Genomic DNA, 10,841 nt, shown 5'->3' with positions numbered 1-10,841 from the left:
CGAAGCGACTCATTCGGACTACTAGGACAAGACGGGACGGGACGGGACGGGCGGTAGCCGCGGCACCCATGGAAACGGGGATCTAATTTGTTTTTTGTTTTTTCTGAGGGAATCAGGGGGACTGTTTAAGTTGCCCTAGTTTTCCCCCTTGGTTTATTTGTTTGTTTTGTTTGTTTGTTCGGTGCGCGTAAAACTCATGCGTCGGGAATGCCATGGCGACTCCGAGCGCACAGCAGCACCAGCAGCACCAGCAGCAGCAGCAGGATTATTTCAGGTCGGTGAGCAGCGAGTCCACAACCTACATGATGGTGCCGGCCACGGCCGGCGGACCCCCAGGGGGGAGGCCGGGGGACCAGCGGCTGCACCGCGGCGGCGGGGGGGACCAGGCGCCCTCCAAGATGTGGGTCGCCATGGTGGTGATCGTGGTGGTCGTGCTGCAGATAGCCTCGACCACCGGGCTCTTTGTCTACCTGAACATGTCCATATCACAGGTAAGAGACCAGATCACATCTGATCACCCTGATCGCCTCGGCTGCTGTGTTTGTAATGTCACTGATCGCTGATCGGGAGAGTTTTTTGGGGGGGTTGGATTGGAACTTGGAACGACTCGGCTGGAGGGTCGACACACAAGAGTATTAAAATCCCAGGATTTTTAGTATAACGCTGCTGGGGATTTGGGGGGGTGGGGGCGAGGGGGGGCGAGCCTGACTGAACTTGTTAAAGTCATTCGTATGTGACCTGGAATTCACAAGGAGAGAGAGAGAGAGAGAGAGAGAGAGAGAGAGAGAGAGAGAAAGTGTGTGACTGTGAGAGAGTGAGAGTGTGAGAGAGAGATTGATTTACTGTCATTTTCAAATCTACAGCTGTGTGTGTTGATTATAGCAGGCTGTTTACTATAGGCTACTTTTTGTATATGTGAAAGAAAAAGACCACCTTGGAACTATTCACTCTTTATAGCAAATCCTATCCACACATTCATATTCATACTTCATACCTACTGTATCTCCTCTACCCTACCTACCTCTTCAGTCTACCTCCCTCCCTCACGGATACTGGATAGCCTAGATGGGCACTAGGGACATCTGGGCACCTCGATGTAAACTTGGCTATTTTGTCCAAAATGTCAAAATAATGTAAACTAAAGTACTGTAAACATGCACAATGCATCATTATATAATGAGACTTAATTTTAACTGTCAACTTCTTGTTTATGTTCCAAAATGACTGGAAATACAGGTTTTGTAGTAATTGTGGAAATATTAGACCTGAATTGTCCAATGTTTAAGCAATGTTAACATTTTTTGGGGGGGAAATTTGCCACAGATGTGCCCACTCCTCTTTGGTGCCCAGAGTCCTGACTGCCCACCTATGACCTATCCTGTTACCTATTTAGGCCTACCTACCTACCTACCTACCTACCTACCTACCTACCTACCTACCTGCCTACCTACCTGCCTGCCTGCCTGTCTGTCTACCTACCTACCTACCTACCTACCTACCTACCTACCTACCTACCTACCTACCTACCTAACTTGCCTGCCTGCCTGCCTGCCTGCCTGGCCTGCCTGCCTGCCTACCTACCTACCTACCTACCTAGCCCACCTAACTGCATGGTTACAGCTGTCTTGTTATCTAGGCTTGACAAGATAGTAGTTTAATTTGATAATGATTAAAGCATACTATATATGCATTGACTCAGTCACAGTCATCATCAGTGCCAAATGTTTGTGGCGCCAGGAGCTCATATGGAGGGAATTAAAAAGTTGTGTTATTCCTGTAGTAGTTCCCAGTGGCTCCGCGAGTGTTTGTCAGTGACGCAATATGTGTGCGAGATGACCCATGAGAGAAATAATCATGTAGGCCTTTATTATGCGTTTTTAATAGCAACAACATTCTTTCCCTCCCCGGTTTGTATTTTTAAGTTAATTTGACCACTATATTTCATTGCAATGTTGCAATGTTTCACAGCTGCACTTTGTGTACACTACACTACACTACTTTATTCTGGTAGACAGTTATATTTAATTGTACATGGTCCACACATGTCTCATTTTTGTTTTTTATTTCACACTGGCTTTGGCAATGTGATGTATTATTCCCATGCCAATAAAGCAGTTCATCAAAGGCATTGATTTAATCAATTCTAGAACATTTCTGATAATGTCATTAAAGAGCCGATTAATAATCAATCCCTATTTTTGGGTACGTCATTATAGGCGAAAAGCTTCAAAATAAATCCTAAAAAACACTTGTGTGAGCTTGTAGATCAGTTTTAAGTACTATTTCTGCACAGCACTGTGCTTAATCAATTTGTTTATCTAAAAACAATGCAAAATTCTTTTAAAAACACACCACACTTATCGGTTATTCGATGGATCGAAAAGGTCATCGATAGAACAATCGCTAAGACAATAATCGATAGTTGCAGCCCTGTAATGGAATTGATGAGCAGTTAGTTACTGTCTTGTTCCCATGGGCAGTGGTTCTCAAACATTGAAGTTTGAAGGTCTCCCCTTAACTTTGACAGTGTACAAATGGAACCAAATGGACCCTAACGGGTCCATTTGGTTCCATTTGTACACTGTCAAAGTTACAGACTTGTAAAGGTCTATTTAAACCCCCATGAAGGAACCTATAGAGTCCCTGAAATCCACTTTGAGAACCACTGGTCTTGGGTGTTTCAGTTGGTTGATGAGAGCAGAGCTATGTGTCACTGGGGTTATCAAGACCAGCTCAACTCCCACATGTTATTCTATTGTTGCGTTGGCTGACAGCGTATTTGTTCAGTTTCCCTTTTATTTGCCTGTATTGGTGGTCCGTCTCCCACTGGAGATGGACAGGAAGAGATAAAGAGAGATAAAGAGAGAGAGGAGGAGGTTGACCTTTGACAAAAAAGGTCATCGGCGTGAATTCAAAGCCAGGTGTTTTGCCAGTACATGGTATGCTGACCTCACGGACAGTGGTGGGAAAAGTACTCGAATGTTTTACTTAAGTGAAAGTAACAATACTGCAATAGAGGGCATGCATAAAGTGAGTGGCAAATTGAGTGGCAAAGTGAGTTTAATGTCATTTAACGTTCTTTAAAGCAATCACATAGGACTTTTCTGTTTGGATGTGTGGGCTGTCAAGGCCAGAAAGTAGTTTTTTGCCACTCAGTAAGCGTTCCCGCATAACTTCTGGGTATGATGATGATGTCACGCGAATACCCTCCATATAGAAATACCCTGTTAAGTAAAAATACAGAATTCAAAATGTACTTGAGTAAAAGTATGAAAGTGTTGGCAAGAGTGTTGGCAAGTACCAAAAGTAAAAGTTCAAAATGTTTGAAAATAGCAGATCTACAAGCTCACAACGAGCACAACGCGTCGTGAGCTTGTAGATCAGCCAAGATATAGCCAAGATATACAATAGGGCTAAACTAAAGTTACTTTAACACCACCGTTGCCAGTACATGGTATGCTGACCTAATTACGTTACCCCTAATAGCCGAAACCTCCCACGCCTCTCTCTGTCATCGTGTGTTGTGATTGGACAGCTAAGCAGTACGGAGGCTGGGGAAGTGGAGACGATTTCAGGAGATGAAAAAACAGCCCCTCCCCTTCACGATAACTTACCTTTAGAGATTTAAAGGCTCTTGTTAACTTTTAATATCGGCAGAAGGCTGGGTTGTTTTGACTTGGGGAGAAGTTGGGGATATGGTTTATTTATGACGTCTCCTCCCACGGGGAAATATAATCTATGGCTTGCGATGCATAGGTTCAATTCACAGTGGATGAACCAGGCAGGGGCGTCACAAGGGGTAGGAAAGTGGGACTGAGTTACCAGGGCCCAAGGTGGAGGGGCCCTAGTAACTTTAGCTATTGAAAAATAGCAGATATACAAGCTCACAGCGCGGCACCGAGTGCCGCGCTGCGAGCTTGTAGATCTGCTATTTTTGAAAAGTCGTGAAAATGTGCGCAAATCTTTGAATATATGTATTTTTTAAGTGAACATTTGTAACTCAAATTTTGCTTCTGGGGGGTCCATGGAACTAAATATTTTGAGATGGGGAGGGGTCCTTCACATGAAAAGGTTTGAGCATCAATGACATGGAAACATAGGTTTCTTGGCACACATTTTCACGATTTTTCAAAAATAGCAGATCTACAAGCTCGCAGCGCGGCACTCGGTGCCGCGCTGTGAGCTTGCCTTGTATATCTGCTATTTTTCAATAGTTAACATTCATGGGGGGCCCGCAGTGAATCCTTGTACCCAGGGCCCAGAATTTGGTGTGACGCCCCTGGAACCAGGCAGCGAGGAGAGGAGTGGAAAGGTGATGGATTGTGGCAGTAAATCGCTTTACTTTCAGCACGTCTTCATTCCGTCCCTAGGTGGCTGAAACGCACTCCGCCACAGGCGGCTGTTTGAGCTGTAACCGTATGCTTTCAAAGGGAGAATACCTCCGCGGCTCCGCTGCAGTTGTATAATTCTTCTTCTCACAGCGTTTCAACCCTACGCTGCTTATGTATCATTGGATGGTAAAAAGAAAATCTCCCCTCCCACGGAGAAGCAATGGTTCATATTCACTTTTCATAATGTACAGTGGCACACACGCCGGAGAGCTATAGCCTTGAAGGCTCTCTCTGGCCCCAATACTTTAAACTATAAAGTTACCTGAGTTGATTGATGCTGCTTTGCTTTCATGGTCTGATATTTAAGATTGATACGGAGGGACGCTGCAAACTGTGGCGTGAGATTCTACGGGTGGGAGGCATTGAGGAAAGAAAGTGTTGACATTTCTTTTTTCAGTTGAAATTATGTTGATATTCTTGTCCAGCGAGCAAAGTAATAGACCCGCACGTCGAGCAGTGCATGGCCCAGGTCCGTGTTGCTCCTGGTTTTCCATTTTACTGGGTGTTAATTGCGTTCACGTGGTGTCCTGTGTCCTAGTGCAGTGGTTCTCAGCCTTAACAGGCCACGTCCCCCAAAAGAATCATATTTTAACTGGGGACCCCCCACCCCGAAGAGCACTGAAGAGTTGAGTTATTACATTTTGTATAACACAGTTCTATTGTGAAAATAGCCGGTCTACATGCTCACAACATCTCGCAACTAGCTATTTTCACAATTTCTGCCTCTAATATTTGACAATTTGGCCAATGTTTAATGTCCTTAAATTGTCACTTTAGAAATGTGCAGATACCCTCTACACACTTAAACATTATGTTGGTTTGTTGAGTTTTGTTGAGTGAGAAAACAATGTTGCACATTAAGTTAATCATCTGGGGACCCCCCAAACCACAGGTTGAGAGAACCACTGTCCTAGTGATGTGTAACTCTCCAATCAGGGACTATTATAGAGTGTGTGGTAGGCTAGAAAACCAGCTATAGGGGTCCCTGTGGACCAGAGTTGTGTGCCACTGATTTAGAACCCTTGGCTTGTGGGAGGAGGAAAAAAAGCTAATGGTATATTAGCTGCGTTTGGGGGTTGACGGGTTAGGCAGGCCGATGTTTAACTCGATTTTTCTTTCTCTCTCTCTCTTTCTCTCTTGTGGTTTCACCCTACTCTGGTCTTAAATTCAACATTTAAACTGGTTTTCTTATCCAGAATGACTTAGATTGATCGAGCATTGCACTGCAGGTAGGCTTTTACTGCCGTCATAATTCCTTGGCAAGGTTTTTCTTGTGTTTCGAAAAGAAAAAGAAAGCTGCCAGCCGGCCACGGCACGTCTGTACCCAATGCCTGATGTTTCTTTTGTGGTTTACCCCAGCACATGTCTTAAATTTAACATCCAGGGCTTAAATACAGTCAGTGACTGAGCGGGTATATATGGGGGTTATAGAGTCTAAAAAAACTAGTGTGCTTTGTTAGGAAGCAAACAGTACCTTGGTTGATGTTTCCCGTGGGGTTTCGTTTGGAGCCGTTCCAGCCAGAGCAGGACTCGCATTTTTCATTCAGCAGATGCTTTTCTACCCCGGAGAGACTCGCTAGTGATTGAGCAGCAGGTAGAAGAAGAAGCTCTCGGGAGTCTTGAGGCTATAAAACAACAAACAAGTCCCCTGATCTGACATTTCCTTTTAGTGGTTTAATAGGCAATCTCTCAGCTAAAAAACGACCTCAAGGCTTAGATGAATTCGGTCAGGCAGATGCACTTAACCAGAGTGACAAAGAGGAATTCTCGTTGCTCAAAGGCAGATTGTTATTGGTGGACAAACATTAGGCCGGCGTGGGGATCAAACCTCAACAGGTCAGACCTGTGACCCCCACAGATTCCTAGATAAGACTAATGGTATAATCTGCACCTTTGTCTTGACTCCTGAACTGTGACCTCTAAAACAAAAACAAGAAAATAGCTATACCGCTATATTTTTTCTTGTGTGGGGGTCAGAACAACACCAGAACTAGATCTCTGCCGTTATGACTTGTTATCATTCTTTTTGGTCAAGTTTCTGGATAATGTTGTGCTTGTGTCCTTGACTTTAAAAACATTAGGAATCCCCGGGGAGGGGAAGTACAAGGCAGTCATGGGTCTGAGGCCGGAGTCATTACTGTAGTAGCCCACCGATGATGATGATCGCTACAAAACAACAGCATGTTGTCGTGTGTAGTTTTACAGGAAAAGAAACATCAGTCCCTAAAACACCTGGTGTTTTCTACATAGCCATACATTTAGTCAGGAACAACACTCATGTCAAAGTAGATTTAACCATTTATTGCAACAAATAGGATACAGTTAAACTTGGCGTTAAAGGGCTCTGCGTTTGGAGTTGTTCCCTGAATTTTGCTATGCAAATTCAGGGAACGTTAAGCAAAACCCCCCATAGAGAAACGAAGCCATGTCGTCATTTGTGCGTAATGACGCCCTCTAGGGGGTTCATGCTGGTATTGTTTTGTATTCAAATCGCCATTGGGAAATTTGCGATTGCCGCATATAAGGACTGTGTTAAAAAAATAAACACACCATGTGCGCGTTTCTGTCAGCGGGGGGGTTCTGCATAGTTTATGATATTCATTCATATCTGATATAGCCTGTTGTCAGAGAAAATGTAATCAACGCTGTCCTAAATGTTGGAAACTACAGAGAGACACTCGTGTCTGGGACAGACTGTCGCTGAGAGCATGTCCGCGCACATGGTGTGTTTATATTTTTAACACAGTTCTTATATGCGGTGATCGCAAATTCCTCAATGGCGATTTGAATACAAAACAATACCAGCATGAACCCCGTAGAGGGCGACATTTCACGCCATTTCACGGAAGTGACATCACACTTCGCTGCTGAATAGGGATACAAATTATAGCAGTACACCACATTGACAGATAAGGTTGAATCAACAGACGCAAATCACAAGTATTTGAGCCTATGCCAGACTCTGATCAAAAGGTGGAGGCTGGGGTGGAGGAGGCAGACAAGCGGCAGCGGATCCGAAGCTTCGGATCCAAGACAAGCAGAGCTATAGTGAATGTAAGCCGTATTTTAAGGAGCCATCCCTTACTGAGCACGAGCTCTGATTGGAGTATGACAGTGTGACGTAATGACCAGCAGATCTGTGAATGAGGAATAGGAAAGGAGCTGCCTGACAGCTGATTACAGCTGGTCAGGCGAGACTCTTGTGTCGTTTATAAGCAAACGCTAAAGCTTCATGTATCACTGGTTCTCAAAGTGGGGTCCGGGGACCACCAAGGGCCTGTGAGGGGTTCATTGAGCTTGTGGATCAAACATTTTCACCTCATGTTCACCCAGGACAGAATAGGGATGCTAGGGTTCATGTGGATAAAATATATATATCTTACTTTTAGTAATGAATGCAACACCTTGCCTGTTATTAACATAAATACTATTCTATTGCGTAGAAGATGGAATACCAAGATGACATACGCCTAGGATACTAAGCCTAAGGGTACATTTTAACACCGACCAATACAGTTAAGTCTGCAACGCTGCCATTTTTAAGGTCACGAACAGATTCGATTTACAAAATAGCTTCGTTCTCCTCTTCGTTCTCACTCGACAGTGCATGAAATGCATAAAAGCAAAAGCCATGGTTTGATAAAGCTGTGTTCCCGGAGTGTACGTGAAAAACCCCAGCTCTCTGTGTATCCGTGGCGTGATGGGGAATCCCCCCACTGCTCCCCATGCAAAGGCCGGCTATTTTTAATCTAGAAACAGACTCTCTCTCTCTCTCTCTCTCTCTCTCTCTCTCTCTCTCTCTCTCTCTGGCTCTTGTTGAATTGCAATAGAATTACACATTACGCACTCTGACATATTGGCTTTGTCCACACAAAGAGAGTCCAGTAAAGTGTCGGGTACAATGCCATATAACCAGGACTGTTCTGGTGTCTGATGTCCTTGTGCTTTGATTGAATACACACGGCACATATGGTAACACGCACACGCACGCACACACACACACAGATACAGTCTCGCACAAAAAAAAAAGCTCTGGCCTTCTGTGGTTCTGTGTTCTATTGTGTGCGAGTCTGCGTTTTCTGTTTGTTTCAGTTGCGACTCACATCCTTTGTAAATCACAATGTGACAGACCTGCTCAGCCTATAAAAGTGCTTTTAGAAACAAACACGACCGCGCTTGAACAATCGCCATTCACATTGGATGTAGGTTAGCGAGGGGGCGAGATATTAACCACTAGCGCAGCGCTTTTTTTCCCTTGTAGACTTTGAGATTAAACGTTCTAGGCCCCCACCTCCCCACACACACACACTCACACACACACACACACACACACACACGCACGCACACACACACACACACACACACGCGCACACACACACACACACACACACACACACACACACACACACACACACACAGGAAGCTGCAGTGAGTGTGCATAGACCTGCGTTCAGTGTCTGGGATGCGTGTATCAAAACAGCATCCCGGTTCCAACAATGGAAGCTTGTGATTGGTGAACTGTCTGGAGGTAGGGAGCGCTCCGTTGTATTCGCCTGGACCGCGCGGAGGTGCCGAGAGCTCACTCGTGTATAGGTTAGAGGTAATGTAATAGACCTACATGCAATGTTTCATAACATATATAACACAAGAAATAATCATAAACATTCTATATTATTAAGGTCAAGAATTATACTTAATAATTGGGACTTACAAGGAGTTAAGAACCATTATCATAGTTATAATAGGCCTACATTTTTACAGTAGTTTAGGCATTTTGGTTTGATAAGGTTGTGGGCAGAACAATTTGTCCTTGTTTGTTATTTGACTATTTTTACTTTAATTCTAATTAAAGACACTTTATAGTGAATTAGTGATAACAATAAATAGCCTATGTTGTGATTGTGGTTATAGCTATACCAGATTGTGTTTATAATATAACGCCGGCGCGCCTCCGTCTACTCCACCGAAAACAAGCGCTCCCCCCTTGTTCCATTTGTTGGAACCGGGATGTTGTTTTGATTCACGCGTCGTCTGGGATGCACCAGTCCAGAACACATGTTGGCTAGACTGGGATCTGGGCCCGTCACGGTCAAAGTCTTTTTTTTTAAGGGAAAATGCAGTTGATTCATATCCCTTGGCATAGTTTTCACCATGACTCATATCGTGTATGATATGCCTTTTTGATTTAAAAGGGGCGATCATGACGCCTTATGTCAGTGGTTCTCAACCAGTGGTCCGGGGACCACCAGTGGTCCTTGAAGGGGTTCCAGGTGGCCCCCAGCTAAATGATGGGAAGTTGGTAACCCAATGAGATTTTCAAGTTTAATCTTACACTTTCAAGAGTTAAATTGTTGTTAAGCCTCTGCATTACTTCATTTACAAGAAGAGAGTAGAAAATGTAGAGTAGAAGAGTTGTTATTTTGATCAACGTTTGCCTGTTATCTCTCCTATATGATACCATATCAATACAGCTTGGAATTGTGGACAAAATTATATCCAACTAAAATGGTGGTCCGTATCTCAAAAGCCGAATAAATAATGGACCTTCGTATGAAAACCCACTGCTCTATGTGAAAGAACTACTAATTTTTATGTTGAAATTGCTCTTGACCCATTCAGGCCAGGAACACATTTTGCTGTTTGGGAGGGGCTTACAGTACATGTACAGTATGTAGCAACATATTTGTTTTGTAGGCTAATTTCTGATTTAGCCCTATTCTATAATGGGTTAATGTCTGTCCCTTGGCTGTATAAAAAGATCTGAACAGGACTAGACTGCATGAAACTGCTGTAGAGAATATTATTTTATAACCTTCTTTCTCTCTCTTTTGAGCCCTGTTTCGAGTTTCAAAGACATTAGTTATAATGGAAAGGGATTTTTTTATTTTTCACGACGCTTCTGATATCAGAGTTAAAGCTTGCGTCAGGCCTTTTCATTGGGGTATTGTGTGTAAGGCACTGTAATCCTGAGTGACAGGCTTTGTACCGGGCCAGCCCAGGACACTTACCTAAGATGGTCTGAGAATGTAGTTGCTTTGAACCCCACTGGATTCATTCTGACATGATGACATGTCTCTTGGGTTTGGGTTAACAGTCTCCGGTCACAGAACACTGGATATGTTCAGCAATTAGACCAGTCTCTCTGGAGAACAAAGTCTATATGGAGTCTTACTTAGCATGATTAAGTTGCTTATTATCGTCGCTGAAAGGGCAGAAAGTTCCTTGTATCTTTGAATATATGCCCTATTTTATACATAAGCATAATAGAACTTAGAAGTAGTGGAAATAGCATTGTGTACAGTCTTGTACATTGTGAAATGTTGTGAACTTGTGACATTGTAGATCGTACAATTTATTTGCAATGTGTTTTCTTGAAAGGTTTGAACTTTTGTGAAAAGCTTTGCCTCTACCTTTGCTTTGATTGAATGCCCATAGAGTTAGTATTTTATA

General features: G+C 43.6%; 1 protein-coding gene across 1 annotated transcript in view; it reads left to right on the top strand.

Annotated features, from left to right (window-relative positions):
- Positions 1 to 200: 200 nt before the first annotated feature.
- Positions 201 to 10,841, top strand: part of LOC308298512 (tumor necrosis factor ligand superfamily member 10-like) — a gene marked incomplete at its 3' end in the record, with an annotated part of 114,095 nt that continues 103,454 nt past the window's right edge. The window contains exon 1 of the mRNA XM_080742138.1: positions 201 to 491. Within this exon, the coding sequence (XP_080598264.1) occupies positions 213 to 491 (279 nt within the window). The 5' untranslated portion in view covers positions 201 to 212. The remainder of the gene's footprint in view (positions 492 to 10,841) is intronic.

The sequence above is a fragment of the Nannobrachium achirus genome (assembly GCF_963921795.1).
Source record: "Nannobrachium achirus genome assembly, chromosome: 14".
NCBI classification, from domain to species: Eukaryota; Metazoa; Chordata; class Actinopteri; order Myctophiformes; family Myctophidae; genus Nannobrachium; species Nannobrachium achirus.
Note: the sequence above shows the minus strand (reverse complement) of the source record. Positions and strands in the feature narration are given on the sequence as shown.